Source organism: Labrus bergylta, chromosome 13 (assembly GCF_963930695.1).
Source record: "Labrus bergylta chromosome 13, fLabBer1.1, whole genome shotgun sequence".
Lineage (NCBI taxonomy): Eukaryota > Metazoa > Chordata > Actinopteri > Labriformes > Labridae > Labrus > Labrus bergylta.
The window spans coordinates 13,366,533-13,389,208 of record NC_089207.1 but is presented as its reverse complement, the minus strand read 5'-3'; the positions used below and the strand labels follow the sequence as shown (position 1 = coordinate 13,389,208).

General features: G+C 36.6%; 2 protein-coding genes across 3 annotated transcripts; both read right to left on the bottom strand.

The window, feature by feature from the left end:
• Positions 1-8,128: 8,128 nt before the first annotated feature.
• On the bottom strand, positions 8,129-12,415 carry LOC109986962 (histamine N-methyltransferase). Its single transcript, XM_020637845.3, has 7 exons — positions 12,217-12,415; positions 11,937-12,078; positions 11,452-11,504; positions 10,333-10,440; positions 9,646-9,776; positions 9,192-9,285; positions 8,129-8,887 (listed from the first exon to the last, which is right to left on the bottom strand). Exons 1-7 carry the CDS (start codon positions 12,398-12,400, stop codon positions 8,535-8,537), a joined length of 1,065 nt encoding a protein of 354 aa, XP_020493501.3. The 5' UTR covers positions 12,401-12,415; the 3' UTR covers positions 8,129-8,534.
• A 2,392-nt stretch (positions 12,416-14,807) lies between these two features.
• On the bottom strand, positions 14,808-21,358 carry LOC109986950 (histamine N-methyltransferase). Of its 2 annotated transcripts, none has more exons than XM_020637833.3 (7): positions 21,202-21,358; positions 20,317-20,462; positions 18,948-19,000; positions 17,924-18,031; positions 17,118-17,248; positions 16,834-16,927; positions 14,808-15,355 (listed from the first exon to the last, which is right to left on the bottom strand). In XM_020637833.3, the coding sequence occupies exons 2-7, from the start codon at positions 20,451-20,453 to the stop codon at positions 15,003-15,005; spliced, it is 876 nt and encodes a 291-aa protein (XP_020493489.1). In that variant the 5' UTR covers positions 20,454-20,462; positions 21,202-21,358; the 3' UTR covers positions 14,808-15,002. The 2 variants fall into 2 exon arrangements, with proteins under 2 accessions (XP_020493489.1, XP_020493488.1); XM_020637832.3 differs by lacking the exon at positions 21,202-21,358 and adding an exon at positions 20,850-21,117.
• Positions 21,359-22,676: the final 1,318 nt, after the last annotated feature.

Here is a 22,676-nt window from a genome sequence, read left to right as displayed (position 1 = left end):
GAGAGACCCATGATGGTAATATATCCCAGTAATAAAACATTTACATTATTAGCACCCAGTCTGGGAGACTAAGTTGAGATAAATAGAGTTCAAGTTATTTAAAAACCTAAAATATTGTTTTATACACCCAGGGTTTTTCCAAATATCAGTAAAGAGAGTTATTTGCAGTCTACATTTTAAATCAAGTTTTCCCTTTGCTACATGCTGCATGAAGTTTGTGGGTCTGTGTTATTTCTCAGAATTCTTTCAATTGGACTGAGGACATTCAGTGATATTTACCAACAACTGTTGCCCCCAGGGCAAGAGATTGTCTCCTTTACAAATAAATCCAAAATGGCCATCCCAAGAAGATATCCCCAAGCCTGCAGAGGTTCATGCTTTAGATTAAAAAATGTGTATTTCTGTAGCCATCTGGCTCGAGAAAAAGAGTTAAGAGCTGTGTGGATGCCAGCCCAATGCCACATCTTGGAATGGACTATTGCTTTCCAAATGGCTCTGGGCTATGTCCCTTTCCATGTATTTGTGTAATGTCATTATCTTGTTTTCGGTCTGCCCTCCCCTCTTCCCAAAGTTTAAGAAGTAATCTTTTCTCAGAGCAGAGCTGTTTTTTGATAAGGGATCTAAACTAGGTCAAGGACAGTGAAGTCAATGAACAGTAGCCTAATTAAAACAACGGCCGATGCGACAGTTCAAACACTCCACCATGAGCTTTGAGATAGAAATCCATTCACGGATTTGGTGAGCCATTGTTACACTTTTTCTCATGAGTAAAATCATTTTCTTGCTATTTTTTTTTTTTACTGGGAAGCTGAGTCTGTAATTAAAAGAGATGAGTTGTTATCAAACCTCTGGATGTACTGGAGAAGTACTGCCTGTTCAATTATAGTGTGCATGTCCATTAATTTAGATTAGTGGCTGGACACACTTTTGTATCTCTAAAAAAAAACCCTGCACATCTGAGTTTTTGACAAAACCATCCATTTCCAACGTTAAACAGAAGTAATCCTTCATGCCTAAAGTAAAGGGCATCATTTTGTAGGTTTTTCTTTTGTCTGTGTTATAATGCATTTGCGCATTTAATTCAAGCTATAAAAAAATGGATTATGTGCTGACACCGCGTATGTGACTTGTGAATATATCAATGATCTCAAAAATATATGATATATTTTTATGTACAACATTAGTTAATTAGAGATTAAATACTAGTCATTCTTGTTTCAGTGTCAGATCTGCAAGCTTACATGACAACGTGACTGTAATACTGAATTTAAGAAGATTTCCTATGCAAATCTCATCAAAACATATCTTAAAGCATTAAAGCTGAATATAAGAGCTTACATTTTCAAAGCAGTCTGCACAATGCACGCTGTTAGAAACTCTAACCACTGCTGGAAAGTTGTGAAAGTCAAGAAAAGAAAAACATGAACAGAAATATAAACAATATGTGAACTAATATTCTCACCAATGGGACCGCCATTGCCTTGTGAAATTCATAATCCCTCTCTGTGAGAAGATGATATTTTGCAGCTACCTCCATCTATTATTACATTGTGCCTATAGTCTTTTTGTTTCTTTAGTAGAGCCACTGGCTGAGCATTTGAAGTTTTTAATCAGGAGCTCCAGAGACAAAGGTCACCTTTAACCTTCCCTCATTCTTTTTTTATTTACTGTTGGTTAGTTCACTAGTTAGTTCAATCCCTCCATTTCACACACTATTAAAACAAATCCTCTAATGCAGGGGGAAAGGTCCCTGGCTTGTGGAATGGAAAATGATGGCATTCCTGGATTCTATCTCTCTAAAAAGAGCCAAGGTGCCTTGTGCAGGGTTTATGACCCTAAGATTAGTCACATTTTAGAGCTGGATGTACTGCCTAAGGCTATTTCTGCCAGAAACTGATTTTCATATTGATGTGCGACGTTGAGCCCTCTCTGGTCCACATATTGGCTCATGATTCACCTGGACTCTGCAGCTGTCAAGCTATAGTGGTAGCAAGTGAAGCAGACAATCTCTCTGTTAATAAATAAACAAGTGAGACACTGCTAGTTCATATTATATTCTTAAGGCTCAAGGCAGCTGGCTGGAACCCATTGCCCATTTCATTATCATTAACATTGCATGATGTTCAATTTAATTTTTGTCCTGATTTCCTTTCACAATGCATAACTCTGACATTTTATGGATGACTTGCACACAACCAACAATGCTAATGGTAAACTATACCGTACAACTGCAACAGCACATTTACTTGGCACGTTGTTTATGCATCAGTAAAATTAAACTAAAAGTATTTATTTTTTAAAATATTATAAAACTTGACACACATTTTGTTATGCATGTCTTTGGTCCGCCTCGGCTGTTATAAATGTGCTATATAAATAAAGTTGACTTGACATGTTCTACATCACATATTTGTATTGTTATGTCACTATCCTGTGGATAATGGAATCAGTAAGGATAAGAGCAGTATACTTAATTCTAATGACGATTTTCCTCTTTCGCCCCTTGTGATGGAAAAAGAGCAGTTGCGAAAGTACATGTAGCAGAGCTTTGCATGTATTACACAGTAGAACTCTGGGGGGAGATTATCCATGGCCAGATGTGTCTCTCTCCAAGGAAAAAAACATGCCGACTGATAAGACGTAGACAAGCAGCCATATCCTGCCACTGGTAAGCATCAAGCAGCAGGGTGTCAGCGGCCTGCATCATTACTGCTGTCTCTGAATATGCTAGATTTTAGGTTTAGGAAGCAGAGGCATTTTTTATGTTGTCAACACATCATCCAGCATACTTAGACAAACATTTACCAAGTTGACTGATTGACAGTAATGCAGTGTTAGCCTCTGTTTGCTCAGAGGCATATGTTTCTGCATTTCTGGGAAGGGAAAATGTAGAGTTCAATATATCCTCTGTGTATACTGCAAAAAGAGAGGTTTTTTTTTGGACAAGATAGAAGAGAGCCAGATCAAAACTGGACATCACTCTTTGTTCCAAATATTATTCTCCTCAGTATTTTTCTGACTTAATTGTTTGGAGAAAATGTTCTTTGAGGAGCATTCCAAAGCTCCAGCACCCTGTAGTTCATGATCTATGACTCCAAAGCAAAGTAACAAGCGTGCTTTTTCTCAGTACAGATTGTGTTTTATTGAACCAGGACTTGTCAGCATTTTTGGCAAGCTGGTAAAATATAATTGTGTCATCCTTTATAAAGCAGTGTTGGGATGACAGCACCTACCAAAGCTTCATTACTCTGCTTTTTATTGGGGTGTGAAAAAAGGGACATTTTCTTGGTGATGAATAACGTCTCTCTCACATGAAGTCAAGGTAAAATGCACTCACTGGTAGTGTGCTCCACTGGATGTACATGGATCATATAAAATGAAATCAATTCAGATGACAAATTAGAGCTGGTTGCCATAATGGTTTTTATCTGACACCCATCAATACCAGTATTGGTTTGCTGGTGGAATCAACCCTGTGAGAACTTATTGATACAAAAAAAAATGCTAACCACAAATATCTGAGCAACACTGTAGAGGTGTAGAGTGACATCTTTCCTTTATACACTATTTATTTCCATTTGCTGCTGCACACATTTTTAGATGCAAGGGAATCCCATCAAGTCTAAATGTTATTATGAACACACATTTAATCAAAACTTGGTTGTGTGCTTTTATGAGCAAACAATCTACCTTTTATCCATAATGAAGACGTGAATTCATGGATTGGCATCTTTTTGTTTTCAAATTGTCGAGAAAAGATATGCAAAATGTACATGGACTCTAGTAAAGACACCAGATGTGGTTAAGATTTCCATTTAAAATGGCATTGATTCTATTTAGTAGTTTGTGCAGGGAATCTCTTCATATCGCCTTTATCTCTATGAGAAGTTTGATAGTTTTAGTGACTCAGAGCTCCTTAATGTGATAGTCAATGTTCCTATTTCAATGCGCATTGAATTATCAAGAAACCTTCTTTATTGTCTTTGGGTTCTCACCAGGGCTGTACATCTATTTTTTGAACAGAAACCCAAGTGATTTCACAGTAAAGAAGAACAGTTCATTCCAATGGGTGTAGTAAGAAACACAAGCGACAGGACCCGGGTATCAAAGTTATTAAGATGAAGAGTGTGCTTAAGGGACCTGTACTTTAAATAGAGCTCTAAAGTTTCCAACTTCATTTTCATTGCACAATCAAGCCCATCCCCATGGGAGGGAGGATATTTAGGATCCAATGAGTAGATGTGAGCCAGAAATGTCTTTTAATAAAAGCAAAAAAGAGATACTAGTTGATTAATACACTGAAGAATAATAAAGCCATAGCAGATCTGCAGGGAAATGCTCGGTCGTATTTTCTTTTTGTCATGACAAGGATTAAGTACAGATATCACCGCTACTGGTATTAATTCCAAGTATAATTTTCCCTTTTTAGTGCTAGTCCTGTATGTATTCTCCAACAGAGCTGCAGGTCATACAGATATATCCTCAGTAATTGTAGTTATCCTCTATGTAGTATTGAACTGGTAAGGATCTTGAATGGCCTTGAACAAAATCATAAAAACCAACAGTAGTCAGTTTTACAAAAATGATCTTACATTTTTAACATCTTTTCTTTGGACATTTGCACGCCAGAATACAAAGTGTTTTATACAGATTTCAACTGCATCTCATCCTGACACAAAGTAAGCATTACATTTATATTCCCTTTTCCTTACCAGAATCACACTTTAAAGCAAACTGATAGAAACCACAAATGCAGTGACTACTTAAAGATAAACAGAAACAACACAGTTGTAAAGGAAATGTATTTAGAAAACACATTTTGTACAAATACATAAACATAAACAAATAAAACATGCAATTAAAAAAAATATATTTTATAACATTTTTTTCTGTATTTTTTTAAATTGAAACAAGGTAATGTAGTAAGCACTTTGTATGCTATCTATCAGACGGGTTCAAAAAAGACTGACTTTGATCATTCGAGCAAAACTACAAGAAAAAAAAACCTGGCAGTGCACTAGGCTTTCTTTTTTTCTTCTCATCTGACAACAGTTAATGGCAAACACATCCGTAAACACTGCACCATGGGAAGGGGATTTTATTATTAAGTGGGGGTCCATCACTGAGTGTAATTAAGAAGGTTCTCACCCTGAGGAACTCCATCAGTTAACAAAGTGAACAAATGACACTTTAAGCAAAATGAGCAAATATGTGTTCAAAAGACTATGCCTAAGAGTCAATATCAAGTTATTCCTTAAAAATTGTAATCACAATTTGTCAGGCACATTTAAAATTCTTCTGAAGTTTTTTTTATGTAATTTTCCTCCCGACAGGAGAAGTTTAGCATTCAAAGCACAAAAACATAGGCCCACTTATTTTTCAATTCACAAATAATGGTATTTTTTTTCTTCACCCTATTGCCCCCTTTCTGAGTTGTTGCTTATTACCATGGATTGATTTATGCCTTCAAGGATATAGATCACTTGTAAAATCACAATAAAATTCCTGAATTCTGCAACTGAAATTTCCACCTTCTATTAAATTGATTCAGGTTAAGTGACTTAATCTAAAATAAGACAAATAATTTGTCAATCAAATAGCCCTTTTTCTCCTGGACCCAAACCTGTTGAAGACAGCTGGTATTTAACAGCACCTGCGAAAAAGGACTAATTCTCTAGAATGAAAGAGGCAGCAGAGGCCAGCCATTTACAGGACTGGTGTCAGAGCTATATTTCAGGGCCCGGCCGCAGCCTCTGCCCATTAAAGTGTTAGATGTATTTTAGGGCCAGTCTGTGCCATGCTCTGGTCTTAGAGATGTCTGCACTCTGAAGTGATTACTGAGAAACGATGCCTTTGGCCTGATATTGGCTTTCGATACAGAAAATACAAAAAAATGTAGTAAGTGGAGAGGAGCCTTATTAAAGGAAAAATACATCCAAAGAGTCAATTTCAGTAGAAAACAATACATTTCCAGCTTTAAAAGAGGACAGTGAATCACAACAACCCTGTTATACATTTTTTTAAATAGCAAAACATGTTCTTCACTCTATTGTACTTTGCAAAAGTGAATAGAATAAGGAAGTGGTATATAAATGTTGAAGGATGTTAGGATTTTGTTTAACCTCTGTATTTTCTCACATTTTCTCATGGTATTTTTTTGTGCCTCTTTTAAACCTAAATAAACAGTCATTATAGAAGAATAATGGCAGCCTTTGCTTCCCCAAAGTCTACCCTCACTGCACGTAGCATTCTGCACTAGCATTTAATAAATGTATTTTTTTAATTATAATAACAATAATAATAATAATAATAATAATAATACTTCTTTAAACACATACCCGGTTTCCTTATTACACCTAAAGTGAAGGTTTGGCTCTGATAGACGCGCTGAAGAAAGTTGCTTTCCAAAAAAAGTTTTTCCTCTGCTCCTCACAACCATGTAGCAATTCATTCTCAGACCAAGCATCAAAAAACAATATGTGGGTAAAAATGTATAAATACCTAGCTGTTTAGCACTTCCAAGTAATTTATCACCTTGAATGCAATATGATTAGTGCTCACATTTTTCTTGCAGATAAGTTCTTGCATGATCAGACACAAACTGGCATATCAAGTAAATAGTTTTTGAAGAGCTTTACCGACAAACAGTGTCTTGAGGTTGATTATATCAGTGACTAATGCTCTGTCACTCCGTGGTATGAAAAGGGCCCAGCGAGGACCCCCGGTAATGGAGCTCTAGCAGGTGCTGAAAGCCCACTGACATAAGGGGGGAGCGCACTGACAAGAATTTCTAATGAATTTCAATTACTGATCTATTAAAGCTAATGAGGTAAATGAGCAGCCAGAACACATTTGCAAGATGGCTTGAGACAAGATGTCAGCTCTTTGATGGGATTCTGTGTTCTTGCAGTAGCAGCTGACACTAAGTGGTGTGCTATTGATTCAAAAATGTATTTGAAACAGCCTGCTAAATACAAAACAAAAGTACAGAAGTAAAATTAACAGGTTTTCATTTTTCCCATACAAAATATTATAACTGTATGAGGTATGTTCAATATAACTGTGTTCTCAGGCTTGTGTGAAATGTCATGTTTAAATGTAAGGTCTTTGTGCCCCCTGCTGGAGTCATTGTATAAGACCATCTCTACTGCATTGTCAAACGTATAGTGCCATCTGTTTGTTTTACTGAGAACATCATCATAAGGAAGGTCAGGTTTTGACAGTTTATTTTTTTTATATTCTAACCAAGCTCTCCTTAATCAGATTATACATCTAGTTGTATAAGTAATCTCTCCAGATTCCTTTTTATCAAAACCTTGCATTGAAGCATACTGTAAGAGGTAAAACAAACCTGTAAAGGATCCCAAATCAAAGAATAGAATAGCAAACTATATTTCATAATATTGCTGAACTCAGCTCAATGCTTCAACGGTACACCTCTGGAAAACTAAGAATGTTTTTTAGCCCCAATTTTTTTTCTAATAAAATTAATACACTGCACAAAAGATAACTTTTTTTTTTTTACTTGGCACGGTTCTTAAGCATCAGTAAAATTTCTTCTTCATTATATAATGACCTATCTTTCATGCAAATGACATATATAATGTATTTGTATTAAATCCTCCATATATCAAATGAAGTAATTTATTTGTATCCAAATCCTACAATCTGGTGATGATTCAGCCTTTACAGACCTTTACTGTATGGCCTCAGCCACCTGGACATTGAACCATCAACTCTATACTGAGCTACTCATACCCCAATATTCCAAAACATTTTTGGGGTGGCACATTTTATGTCTTTATATTTAATACCTGCTCTTTGTAAAAGGAGCCTCCTAGCATAATAATTTCACACAATTGTACTTATAGACCTAGAGTGACAATAAACATCTTGAATCATGAGTCCTGAATGATGATCGTCCGTGTAAACACCGATGTCATGACATACTGTACAGCTGTTAGCATAGCAACCACCTATTTCAAGTGGAATTATGTATTCATCGCTAGAGAAAGTGATGGAAGCTAACTCTGACAATAGCTATCCATCAGCAAGTGACAGCTGCAGGGGCTCCAGAAGAGCCTGCTGTTATAGAGAGCCAATCCACTGGACAACTCAAACAGATAAGTTAGCTTTAAATATATATGAAGTCAACTTTTATATAGACAGACACAATGACTATAAACTTCCACCAATGTTAGAAATATATCCATGAAATCAATTCTAGAGCCAACTAGTATTGGGTTTCAGGCAGTAAAGGTTTGCTCATTACATTTTAAGTAATTTAAGACCAACAATGTATTTGGCAATGATTTTAGTCTTGAAAAAGCATTTTTTTAAACTGTTTTACTAATCATTTTTGATACACCAGCAGAGATTTAGGCATTATTTAGGCATTTAGGCAGTATAAGTACATTAAGAGAGACAACTACTAACTTACACATATGCAAATATACGTTTCCTTTTTCAAATGGTTAGGAAAAGACCATTTCTGAAATCAGAAAGTTTAAGCATCTTTCTATCAGAGGTCATGCTTAAGCATGAATGAGTATGCAGCTCAGATTGCTGTTGAAGAACACCCTGCCATCCTTTTCAGTGCTGCACTTGTTTCTGAGAAGGTCTAACATGCCTGCCCGGATCTCTGGGGTAAAGGACTGGTAGAAGTGATCTTGTGCTGTCATGAAATTTAGAAGACGTCCTCCATTCGTGCTGCTTGGATTGAAGCACTCAGTGATGTCAAAGGTGTTGGAAATGACATGCTCCTCATATTTCAGACCCAGGCTCTTCACACAAGCTATAACCTCTGCTGATGAGCGATATTCTGTGATGGCACCCGTGCAGAGCTCTTTCTTGAACGTCTTCCACAGTTTGTCCCAGCCACCATCAGCTGAGGAGAATGAGATTCAAAAATACACACATTTCAGAATAATGCACTTTTGGTCACCATACAAGGTGGTTGGTAATCGGGCCTTATTTGTCTTCAATACATGACTTTTCCTGGTGCAGCCATACATCTGTTCAAAGGTTTTCCAACACAGAAAACCATGAACCAAAAAATACAAAACAAAGTGTTCACAAAATAAAACACTTGTGTATTCAGCCTAAAACACACACACACACACACATGTTGGGAGGTAGAAGGCCAAAAAGCATTTAGACAACTAAAAAGAATGAAATTTGGTTCTTCTTACCTGCTTCAACAATGATCATAAGCTTGCCATTGTTTTTCAGAAGGCTTTGGTAGAACTTGATTGTACTGGAAAGGTTATCAACATAGTAGATCATCTGTCAAGGAGAGAATTGCAAGAAACATTTAAATTGACCTTTCATTTGAAGCTTACATGCAAGGGCACACAGAGAAGTGTTTTAAGTCAAAGCTGTTCCGTCAGGGGACACTGCTGTCAAATTATACAGCTTACATGACTATTAGCCTCACTTATTGTGCAGTTAAAAGGTGCCTCCAAGATGCTCCCTCGTGAATTCCAGCAGCGGCAGATGTACTTTGTAGGGAGCTAAATAAATCACACTGCTTACACAGAGGGAGATACTGACATTCTACCAACTGGTAACTCTTATTTAGTGTGTAACTGAGGAATACAGCACAGTTTAATTTTGTTTGAATGCCAAAATAAATATTGGTAATACCTGAATCATGTGTATGAAGTCAAATTTCTTCATGTCTCCTTTTGCTCTGACTTGCTTTTCATAGTCCTCACTGCCCATGATATGCCAAACAAACTGGATCTTCTGAAGAGTGGCCGTCTTTGCTACCAAAGCTATAAGTTAGACGTAAAATAGATAAAGCAGAAAATAACAATGAAATGTTTGTAAACAGTATATCAGGATATTTTATTTAACAAAATCATGAGCTTATAAGCTTGGTAAGATTTTTAGCAGCTTATTCACCAAGAGAATTCAGTTCCACTATTACCCGACAGCTTTGTGTCACACACACACACACAAAAAAGTAATTAATACAGATATAATGAAGACAAAAGGGGAGACTTTGTAAGCAGTGGGTTTGGAGCAGTCCTGAAGGCTGAATCTGACATGTTTTGAAATGTGGATCCAGAGACTTCCTGGATGCAATGACCAAAAGATTTTAAATTTGTGTGTTCAGACTTGCTGAAGAAGAAGCAGACGTCACTGTGTAGTCAATTGTGTTCCCTAATTCTCAGTTTGTAATTGGATAATATATCATTTAACATGAGAAAGAGGGTTAAGACATGGTTAAGCTACATACCCTGTTTCAGAATTTTTTTTTTTTTTTTTCTCACAAAATCTAAGTAAGAGTAAGAAACCAGACAAACTGCAGAGAAACATTGATGCTACCTTTGAAGTTGTCTGTGAGAGCAGCACTGCCCTCCACAATGTCAGCAGTGACAGGAACAGCCGGCAAGGTAGACTGAAGAAGAGTGAGCATCTGGGCATCCACCTCCCCTGAAAGAAACGAGAAAGTGTTTGGGTTTTAAATCATACTGCCTCAGTGTAACGCTCCTTCAATAAGAAGACCTCATGCCAAAAAATGTGTTTGATTTGAATATAACAAACATTCAGAGCTAATGACCTGACTTGACCTGTGGTAATCTTTAAAGTGACGTGTGTTTATGTTGAGTGTAATGTGGGTGTGAGTTTGTTTCCACAGTCTCATCGTTAAACAATTGACTCCAATGTTGCCCCTGTTCCACAGTCAACTAGTATGTGTATGCCGTTGTATGTGAGTGTGGTAGATTTATACTGCAGTTTCATTTAAATGATAAATTACAGCAGTTGCAATTTAAAGTTTAAGTATGCCTTTAAAGCCAAACATTAGGAAACTTCTCAATAATAGCTTATTCAATAAGTGGTTAAGTTAAATTTGAACTTCAGCAGTCAGACTAAGTGATATTAAATGAGTATCCTACAAACTTATTAGTATTTACCCCTGCTTGTGTTTGTGCAGTGTTTCTTCTCTGAACTATGGGGAAGATACGTTTTAATGATCTATTTTGTACATCCCAGTCAGTAAAAATCTCAAATGATCTCCAGATACACTGTGGAATATTTTTACTCAGATTACCTAGACTTGGTATCTCTTTGCAGCACGTATAGAAGAGCAACTTGGTTATGTCTTAAAGCAGACATTAAATATTTTTGACTTTACCCCTTAAATAACTCTCTTGACATTCACTCACACCCCTGCAGTAGTGCGAGGCAATTTAAAGGATAACGTCTCAACCATTTCCTTTACCTTTAACCTTTTTATGAAATAATCCATAGATCCCAACAACCCCTAATTGTAACACAGGAGTTAGAGTCCTACAATGGCAGTGGTCTAACTTTTTCAAATGACAATCACAGATCACAAATTAAACTTTTTTTTTTATTCATGGCACTGAGCCACAATTTCTTGAAAAAACGACAACAACATTTGTTCATAAATCAGTTATCAGACTGCATCTAGTCACGTACCTCCACCACTTCCAACACCAAGAACATCCAGGCTGCTTTTACCTGCTGCAATTCTGCACCAACACATTAGAAAGGAAGTGATATCAAACATGTTGTCACATTTTGTTCTAAAAACCTTTTTGAATGCATGTAGAAAAAATTCTACTTTTAATATACTTTATTTGTGAAGCACATATCAATCCTGCTACTGTATGCAAACGTCTGAAAAGCAGTTGTTCTTATAACAAAGGTCATTAATCTTATCAATCTACCACTGTGTTGACTGGAGAAGATGAACTATCAAAGTCATAGTTACTTGAAGAAAAACAAAAGTTAATTGTTGCTAAGGGTTTAAAAAAATACCCGGGGGTTGGTTTGGACATTAAATATGGGCATATGCAAAGACATGATCTTAAAAACAAGAGAACTGGTGCTGTTATGGTAATGGTAATGATTTGGGGTAAGTTGTACGAATAGTTAAAAGATGAAAACATTCTTCTCGTAACCTTTGAAACTCTCCAGGCAAGAGGTTGTGAGCACACTTCAGAATGGCCTCGTGCTCTCCTGAATGTTCGAGGTAGAACTGGAAGCTTTGGACCGAGCTGCCTTCATAGCAGGTCTGCTTTGCTTCCTCAGCCATGACTGAGCCTGCAATTTATAACACGTTATGCTTTAAAACCAAACAAAAAGCAATGATTTCAACTTCAAAAACTGTGACTATTATTTTAAAACTGTCTTCAAGACACAATGCAAAACTTCAGTCAAACATGTTTAGTATTCCAGTACCTTGAATGTGCAGAGAATAAGGACAGAGAGCTGATTGTTCCTCTTGTCTCCAGTCAGAGAGTAAATCTCTCTTCCCAGGCTGGCTGGCTCTGCTCAAATGAACTTTTGTTATGTAACTCTTGGATGAACTTTGCGAATGCCAGAACTCAAATAACTGCAGCTGTGCTGTATAATTCCTATCCATAGAGATATATCTTTTAGGGGATTGGTTAATTTTCAACAGAGGGGATGGACCAATGGTAACACCAGCTAAAACCCCTCCCTCTAACCCAAACATAACACAGTACAGTTAAGACTAAACATGAAAATACGGCTTTCCACAACCATATGAAGTGGGATCCAGTTGAAAAAAATAATAGCCAGCCTGTCTGGCTGCTCCTTAGTCATTTTTAAGCACTTATTAAAACCTTATTCAATATAAAAGTCTATAGCTACTAGGGTGCTAACTAAGACTTTTCCCTGAATACCCTCTAATTACTGCTTATTGGTGGAACGTTAGGAAGTTGAATTGTGATCTTAATAGCTCAGTATAGCTCTTTTAAGGTACAGTAGTACAAGAATAGTTCATCTTCATAATTCTCATTAAGTATGCTCTATTCTCATAAAATAAAACACAAAAACTTCTTGTCTTAGTAATGTCCAAACTCCTAATTAAATATATGTTCCCCATTCTAAAGCCAGGTCTTGTTCATAAAGAATTCATTAGTTTCACATTGATCTTATATTTGTTTCCCTACTCAAAAGTTATCTACTCTTCACACTGAACAATTTCAATATATATATAGCACACAAGTTATACAATTAATGTAGTATATTCTTAAGAAATGGATTAAACAATTAAAAAAATGGAAGTCTACTACGTGTCATCAGATTTCAGATTGGAGTCAGTAGAGTTCCATTTTTTAATTGTTTAACAATTTATGAATGATGTACTTTGAGCTTTGTTTCATGAAAATAGACCATACTTTATGAGAGTTATTGAGGGTGAAAAACTATTCTTATGGTACTACTACCTTATAAGGGCCATACGAAGCAAAGCATATTAAGATCATAATTCATGTGCAAAAACTTCCTAACTTATTATCATTAGTAATCAGGGGAGGTATTGAGGGAAAACTCTTAATTAATAACCTGATAGCTTTACCTGATAGTGTTGGTCATGTAGAATAAGGTACTAATAAGTGCTTATTAATGACTAAGAAGCAGCCAGTATGCTACTAATTAGCATGCTAATAAGAAACGAGTTAATGATTAATATGTTGACCTTAATATGAAGTTTTACCATTAACGGTTACAAAGTAGCAAACCTCGATAGCAGTTGTGTATTCCACAGTTTTATTATGTTACAATCTTTCCCCCAAATCAGCAAAGCTTTGCTTGGTAGATACAGATTCAAAAGAAAAACATACAAAGGTTGCAAACATAGTTCAATGATTTACAATTAAATCCAGAGTCCAGCCATGTCAAAGATTAAAAAAAACTTGTTTGTAGTGGGTTTTTTAGTAGTAGCCTTCAATATGTTTAGTTTCTTTTTCCCCCAGTTTTTACACTGGGGTATTTAGTCTTCAGAGAGTCAGCAATTTTTTAGAATTTCTATTTTTTCTAAACTGTGGGATCGGCCCAGTCTTTAATTTCAGAGGCACTTGCTGAACTTCCCCTCAAGGTGGTGCCAATGCCCCATACATCAATGGAAATGATTTTAACTGTTGACATAGAGTGAGCCCAGTAAGTACATACTACTGGTACAGCTTGTAAAGCTTTAGAGAATTAATTCCCAGAGTTTTTTATTTTCATATTGGAACATTAAGTTGTGCAGACTTATCAGTAGGCCAGCCTGTATTTGTCAGGTTAGTGTTGTTTTTCATTTCATGTCTAAGCCACACAAGAACCCCCTCATCAATTGTCTAATACAACTTGTTTGAATAACATGAATTCTATTCTCAGGTTATCTACAATGACTGACTGTCATTGTCAATGACTGACTGACTATGGTTTAAATGATCACAACATTTTGCCAACCTATTTCTTATTTCATCTTTAGAGACCGATATAAACAAGGCTAGAAGTCTAAAATGATTGACATGGAAAGGGGACTAAATAACATAATTATAAAAGTTTTTGGTCTTAATCAAATGCCAGCATTAAAAGCTCCTTGATTTGAATATATCTAGCCAAAAATTCTTAGGGTTGTTCATCTTTTCTGCAGAAATAACACCATCTAAGATTCAAAATCAAAGGCACAAAACCCATACACTCCCATGGGTGTTTTGAACTTATTTAACAGTGCTTTGCTTTAAAAAATATTATATGTTCAAGCTTCCATTTATTTTTATATTTTCAATGTAATTTGATCCACTGGGAGCAACAATGAAATGTGTCTGATCGCACAGTTTGCAGCTGTAGACCATGAAACTACATGCTAATAGCATCTGAAGCTGATGTCAAATGCTGATTGAAGATTTGATCCTAACATGAAGAATGGAAATGTACCTTATGACAATTACACAAAATGTGGTGAGAAAAAGACAATCACCACATTAGCTCATACTTAGACAACTTAAAATAATAAAAACAGACTCACCAGGAACAGGTTATGTGGGAGTGGTTTAGTGATCAAGTAAGAAAACACACATTTGCCCAGCTAAAGGTTTGGTGATTATGTACAGTCATTTACACAAAATATACACTTTGATTTCATTGTTTAGTCTGAAACTAATTCAACAGAAATGTCCTATTCCCCTGAAAAAAATCAACCTCAGTATACCAATAACCTGTTTTTAAGTAAGCTAATTTATGACTATCACCTCCAGGTTGTTGTTGAAAATAACCTTGCCATTGGACTCTACACTACACTCCGGATGACGAAGTAACTCCAAGACACCAGCTTTCAGCTCAGGTGAGGCTGTGTTACTAAAGTCCAGCACCTCAGTCAGAAAATCGAGCAGCAGCTCTCCCTTCTCATCCCCCTCAGAGAAACACTCTGTAATATCCATTTGAGATGGCAGCATGTAGTTCTGGTAGCTTACTCCCTTAGAGTCCAGGAAGCTTTTGATGTCTCTAGTGGTCACACACTGGCTTATTTCTGTGTTACAGAGCTCATTCCTGTAAGTCCGCCAAAGATTTCCCCAACCACTTTCACCTGGAAAGGATGAAATAAAAAAACAAGACCAAGAGTCAACAGCAATGGAAATGGTTCTATGCACCTGTGTAATTTCTGCAGTATGCAAATCTTTCAGATTGTTTTTTTTTTTTTTGGTAAACTATAGCAGCCCTATGTATCCACATGCCAAAAATACTTCAGTGCTCTGCTGTCTGATTGTGGGGACAAACTAAAAAAGCTTTAAATACACTCGTATATTCAAAACAAACCACAAAAAGCATACTCAAAACACACAAATTTGCTCTTGTCGCATGGAGTGCATGGTAGCTTTGGCTATGAAGTGTAGTTCATGGCATAATATAGTCACTACTTCACTGAGTCATTATGGATTCATACATAATTGTATTACAGTTGAGCTATTTGGATTAAATAAATTCAATTTGTCATCATTCCATCAGTTCTATGGCGTATCTGATGAGGCTCACAGAGGGCTGACGCCCATTCAGCAAAAGGCAGGGTAGACTTAGGTTGGTCACCAGAGTAGAACTTTTGGACTTTCGGACCTTTGAGGTTTATCTGTGTTCTAATGTTGCTAATGTTTTATAGCATTCTTTTGGTAACCCACCAGGAGTTAAGTGTTATTGTTTGTATTACCTTTGTCAAACTTGTCCTTGATTTAAGCGCTTGTTATAGTAAAAATAAAAACTGTCTGGTGAGGTTAGGTGGTAAGTGCACTAAAGTATTTATAACAGATGTCAGTGATCTATAAAACAATTCCGATTCTTTATGACTTAAAAATAAATCATCTGTAAATAAAGTCTGTAAATATTACTTTGACATCACTATTACTGATAAAATCAGGGTTAAATCAGTCTGTGAGCTTCTTAACACCTCTTTCATACAGTGGAAAGGTCTGTTTTTTTTTTTTTTTGGTTCAAGTTGCCCCTGCTTGCTCGGTTCAGACAATACACTTGAAAAAGTGTCTCCTCCCTGCCTAGCTCATCATGTTTAAGAGCACAAATCTGCTTTGTCAACGCGAGACTTCTCTGCGCAGGGTAAAGGTGCAGATAGCTTTTCTCCACATTAAGACTTTAAAACAAGAGCTAACTGCACGAAGCAGGACAGTTTTTTGGATGCATTTGAACCTAAAAAAGTCCTACATGCTTTGTTAATTAGATGTTGAGAAGGGGCACAATTTGTAGAGCTATTAGCAGCTGCAATCAATTCTTAGTGAATCAGGCCCTGAGCGTAATGTAAAACCAAAGTCAAATCTGGTCGCAGATGCAAACGAACCTGGCCAATAAATCAGATTCCATGTTTCCAGACTGATTGACCAGCATTGCCAGCGTGGCCACTAGCAAAGCTTAAAACAATTGAGTAAGGCTTTCTCGATGAAAGCAAAGTGGTATTAATAGGGACTGTACAGTAGTGCACAGTACTGCATGAATACGCCAATAATTCAGAAAGAAGGGAAAGATAAAAGTCTTTATAATACAAGTGAACATCCACCCACTTACCAGACACTAGAATGATCAGAAGCTTCCCATTCTTGTTGAGGAGACTACGGAAGAAGCTGACTGTAGCTTCAGGATCCTTTACATAGTACAGCATCTGTCAATTTTACAAAAGATAATGAGCAAGTAACTGTAACTATAAAGCACTGCTAGGCTCTGCTATGCTATGCAATGCAAGACTTTTATTCAGCAGGGATTAATTGCCAAGGAGCACTGCTTGATGGGTATGACCTAGATGTGTCAAATACACTGTATGTGGGCTAGTTGCCTGCATCTGCAAACCAAACCTGTATCATGTGAATGAAGTCAGCCTTCTTAGTCATCTTCTTCGCCTTCCAGTGCTGCTCAAACTCAGAGGAAGTCATCTTGTTCCAAGTGAAGGTAATGTAATCCAGACCTGGTTTCTGCGATGCCAAGACTGCATCAGGCCACAAACCATACAAAACAAATGTAACTGACGCATTGCTGTATTTGCAAAAAAAATTCATTAACTGTATTGTTACTCTACATGGATTTTTATGTAAAAGGGTTATCATGACATTTAAGAATGAACAACCAATCCTTTCTGGGCACAACAATTATGGAAAATGTTGTGTGATAAAAGTGGGCGGATTGGCTCCGTCTTTGAATGATAACATTGCAGTCACTTATCTTAAAGATTGTTGCTTACCTGCAAACCAATTTAACTAATGACACTTTTCAGCAACAAAAATATCATACCACCTTAAAGATGTTACCTACAGTTACAACCAAAATAAAAACATTTGAATTGTGTTTTATCTTGAGTATTTTAACGTTTAAAGTTTCATACAACATTTACAACACAAAGACATAATTATGTGTTTAATGATGTTTAATCAAACCTTAATGCTTGAAGTAGGTGTTAAGAATGATCACAATACAGCAGACACTTACATAACTGAACAAAATATCAGTCTAAAGCATAGTATTTATGCAAATGAACCTGAACTAAAATAAAGAACACCCCATATTTCTGTTGAATCAAAAATCAAAACCCATTTTAGGGGATATGTGAATACACAATGCGAGTTTTCTAATTTGTGAGAAAATCATGTGCCGATAAAGGCTTTACCTTTGTAGTTATGTAGCTGCTGGCCACTAGGCTCCACCACCTCGTTATCCACTGTCGCCCCTGGGTGCCTCAGATGAAGCTTGGAGAGCATCTTCAGGTCAATCACACCTGCAGGCACCAGCGCAATTTTGATTTTGAAATCCACACACTTCTTCAAATTAAAACTTTGCCCACAGCACCAAAACTATTCAGTTAGAAAAACCGACACTACATTTAGTAAACCACGATATGATCCCAATTATCTTTTTGATGTTGCATATTTAAGAAGGGGCACATGTATTTTAAGTTTAGTTTTTTTATTCACTCGTCTTCTAAGCACTTCTTAGTATTCTTAGTCTAAATATAATGCAGCGATAATCTCAGAATAAATACCCTTGATTCAAAAATAGAGTGTAATCACTATTATTATCCTTTTGAAATCATTAGCCATAGACAATTGATTTGGTCCAGTTTCTTAATGAAGCTGACGAGTTGTTATGCATGAAGGAAAACATGCAAGTAAAGCAGCTGAACTCGGAAAGTGTTGGATCTTTCTGATTAGACCAAATAATACCTTCTGGGGAGTTGGTAGTCGTTTCAATGGATTTTACAGTCAATTAGAGAATCTGTTACATTGCTCCATTATGATACTGAAATGAAAAGAGCTAGATTTGACAAAAGTAAAGGGTTATACCACTCATGGGAAAGTAGTACGTTTTCAGAGAAACAAATTAACCTTGCCGTGTCATGTTCTCTGGAGACAAAGTGCAGTTACACCACTGGTAGGGTCACTGTCTGGTACTTAAGTTAAAGATTAATCTGACAACTGAACAGATGTATAAAAACTCTTGGCAGCCATAATAAGGGGAAAGGTTTTTACTGCTGCAGCCATAAATGACTGCACAGTATAGGAACAGTTTAAGTGGTCTGATTCAACAAGGCCTCCTCACCTTCACTGTCTGCCACAGAGGCCATTGAGCTATTCATTCACATAGCACATAAGTTAAGTTCTGCACTGAAAGTGTCCTATAATGCGTGTTCTTACCATCTCCACTTCCAACTCCAATGACATTTAGATGGGACTTTCCGTCTCCAATGCTGAGACGAGAGAAGAAAAACATATTGAAACTTTAGAACAGTCGAAGTTGAGGAATTCACATAATCCAAACTACCAAATGTGGGTCACATTTCTCATAACTGTCAATTCTGCCACTTGGGTAAGTGAGTCCTTTTGATCTAGTGTTTCTTATACCAAGACTTTGAATGTTGCCATGGTATTTTTCCATTTTCTGTCGCTCATCTTCAGAATTTTAATAACGCTTTTGCACTTCTTTATTTGACTTGTGAGTCACGTATCTCTGTGATATACTTCTGAAACACTCAATAGAAGCCATAGGAGAAATAGAGAAAGTTGGGTTTAGTTCTCAGTAGCATGGCACTGGCTTCATACAGCTTGAGTAGAGATCCATAAATACACACAATTATTTCTAATAGAGGCACGCCTTGTTAAGCTCCTTCATAAATGCATGTTTGAGAAGTCTATGGTTTGGTTTTGTGGACATACCAGTAACAAGCAGGATGATATAAGCCTTTAATGACAATAACATTTCAATTCTTACCATCTGAAGACACAAAGATGCTTTCAATGCAAAGAGAACATTGTTATAACAGAGTATGTGAAAGATCTCTTCTGTTATTCAGGGCTTATTGTATCTCCTAATCATCACATTACAGGGGTTCATCTGTTCTGTGTTTTGTCTGAACTTCTTAAAGATGTGGAACATTTCTAGCAATAACACAATATCACCACAAAAGTTACGGGTTCAAAACAGTTCAACGTTTCAATGTTCAACAGGATGTTTAACGTTTGGGAATGTGGGTTATGGAGTAATAATATATTGGCTATTCTTAATTAATTACTATAAACTGTTAATTTACTTAAAACATCAAAATAACTTGCTAGAGTGATATTTTGATAAGGATTGAATTTATATTTTATTTTACTAAGCTGTATGTTATTGAAATAAAAATAATAATTTCAAATGCCATAACTGCCTGTACTATACTTCCTGATATGTAAAATAGACTGTAGGCTACCTTTCCTTTATAAGTGGTATTTCATGTATCTTTTGATTGTTCGCCACCAGTATGTAATTAGGCTATACCTGTCACAAGTAACCGTAATTTATACATTTCAACTGAAGCTGTGATGTTCCTTTCATTGATTACACTTTGGTTGTATTTGTCAGTTTTTCCAAACTACTGTGAAGAAATGTCGTGCAACACCACAATAACAAAAATATCACAATAAAAGCTTTTAACCTCGATGGATCCAACTTTCCGCTGTATTATATTCCTTCCTCAATGGTTCAACTGTGTAGGTTTACTCTTGAAGTACAAGTGTGGCAGATTACCTGGCCAGTATGTCTGGCAGTATATTGTCAATGAAGTCCTGCATACACTGATGTTCAGAGGAGCGCTCCAGAAAAAGGTGGAAGGACTTCTGGTATCTGCCATCATCATGAATCAAGCTCTGCAGAGAGGAGGCCATAGCAGAGATCTGACAAAACAAACAAACACAAAACAAACCCTAAATATTAGCACTCAAAGCAATTGAAGTCAGACCTTCTTTTTTTCGGCTAAATGTTATGTACTAATATAGTAGGCTCTTAAATCACCTGTGTAAACAGCGTGGGAGCTGCTCTGGCACTTACAGTATGTATACTGTAGGCTATTTGTCTTTCTAAAATGTAAAATAGAATTTCAGGGGCAGCTTATAACCACAACCTTTTACAGCAGCCAATTTGTTTTCATATTGCAATAATTCTTACATAACACTCGCTTCCTATAGGCTACAGGATGATTATAAATTTGCACAACTGTTTTGTCGTTTTTTGGCAATCATACGTTTGAAGCTGCTGCTCTCAGTGAATTGCAGAAATCTTACCCGACTTGCTTTAAGAAAACGACTTCTATGGGCAAACGATTGTTCTTGACTACAGAGCTGAATCTGAACACGCAGGTTTAAAGGAGTGTCATTCACAATTGCGACCAAGCTGTTTTTTTTTTTTTTTTTTTTTCCAGAAACGCTTCATTGAACAGTTTACGGAAACGGTACAGCATGAAGCAACAACAAAAAAAAAAAAAGACTCAAATTGTCGAGCTTTAAATGTTCATTCGATGTGTTCACATGTTATCAGAGAGGCTTAATGTTGCGCACAGGTTCCTATCACATTGCGCATTGTTTTACAGCTATAAGAGCATCTGGTGTTCGGTCGAGGCGAAACATTGTCACTTACATGTTTGAGGGGTAGCCTACGGGCGTGTCCTGATCCTCCGGCTTGAAAACAACCCTGCCATTCTCGCAGTGTCTCTTTAAGGAGCTTAAACTGTGCCTGTGGAAAAAAAAAAAAACCCTCAAGAGAAATTGATCCAATGATCAAACACCACGTAGGCCTACTTCAGCGAGCCTCTGAAGACACACTATGTAGCCTATGTAACTCCGGAACTCGCACTGTGTTCATAAGAGGGGTTATTTCATGTTTGCTCCCTCATCTTGGTCTGCAGGGTCACATGAACTAGGCTACATCATTTAAGTTTTATGGAAGACTACAAAAACAAAAAGATATATATATTTTTTTTCTTTTTTTTTTTTTACCAGTCAATGCAGATGAATTGTTATCTAATGCTGTTGAATCATAGTTTAATTTAGTGTCTGCTTGTTAGTAGTTTATTCTTTTATGTGATTTTTTTTATGCTCGCTTCTTGACCAGGAGTCCCTTGTCAAATGTGAGGCTATAAATAAAGTCATAATATAGATACATAAAGTAGGCTAACAGTAGTTTAAGTCAATCAAACTTTATCTATGCAGCTTAAAATAAAAACAATGCAGTTTAAATAGAATAAAATAGCATCTCCTCCGATTGCACATTGTAAAACACAATTTGCAGTAGATTGTCCCTTTCAAGGGACCCAAGGGTACTTTATATGGTGGAGGGACTAAACAAAGAAGAAAACAAGAGGCACGTATATATTTTAGTTTTGTTTTTGCAGAGATCAGTTCAATGATGGCTCAAGGGTGAAGCTGCTTTTGAGCTATGAAGCTCGGGTCTTAGGGCACTAAAGCGCCTTCCAATGGCAGCAGAGAGAAGAGATGATAAGGGTGAGTTACATGCTCCACAGTGCTGCTGGCTCTGCAGAGGCAGTGTGATCTGAAGGTGTCTGCAAGTGAAGGCAGGGGGAGTCTTATATATTGCTTTCTTGAGAGCTCTTCTTGTCTGCTGCTGAACATTTAGTGCACAAAGCCGCAATACGGAATATCAGTGTACAAAAATAACGCTGAAGAATAAGGAAATAAGTGGTAAGACACACGGCAAATGCAAAGAAAGATGTTTGCTTATTCTAATGTTGATTTCACATATAGTGATCTAAAGAGAGAATGCTGTACATCAACATCTCTCAAATAGTCAAGTGCGCATCCATTGCATAATTGAAAGACAGATAAAATAATTCTAAAATATATTATTAAAATTCACAGGCAAACAATGAATAATTGTTCAGGTGGGCAGATCTTTACTCGTCTGATCCCTGGTCTTCTCTGAACTGTTAATTATTTATAGCTTTCTTAGATAGACCAGAATGAAGATAAATTCTAGTTATTAGGCCTGCCTCTGGGTATACTGCCTGGGAGTAAAACAATTGCATTTCTTCAATAATTCTAAGGTGATAAGAGGTCGATTTAGTGAGATTACTGATGTGTGATTCAAATTGTAAT

Coding starts and splice junctions, on each gene's coding strand:
- LOC109986962 (XM_020637845.3), bottom strand. CDS start 12,400: ATGGATAGGAATTATACAGCACAGCTGCAGTTATTTGAGTTCTGGCAT. Junction 11,505..11,936: donor TTGCCTGGAGAGTTTCAAAG/GTTACGAGAAGA, acceptor GTGTTGGTGCAG/AATTGCAGCAGGTAAAAGCA. Junction 9,777..10,332: donor TCTCACAGACAACTTCAAAG/GTAGCATCAATG, acceptor TCTAACTTATAG/CTTTGGTAGCAAAGACGGCC.
- LOC109986950 (XM_020637833.3), bottom strand. CDS start 20,453: ATGGCCTCCTCTCTGCAGAGCTTGATTCATGATGATGGCAGATACCAG. Junction 16,928..17,117: donor ACTTCATTCACATGATACAG/GTTTGGTTTGCA, acceptor TAAAATTGACAG/ATGCTGTACTATGTAAAGGA. Junction 15,356..16,833: donor TCTGATCATTCTAGTGTCTG/GTAAGTGGGTGG, acceptor CATCCTTTCCAG/GTGAAAGTGGTTGGGGAAAT.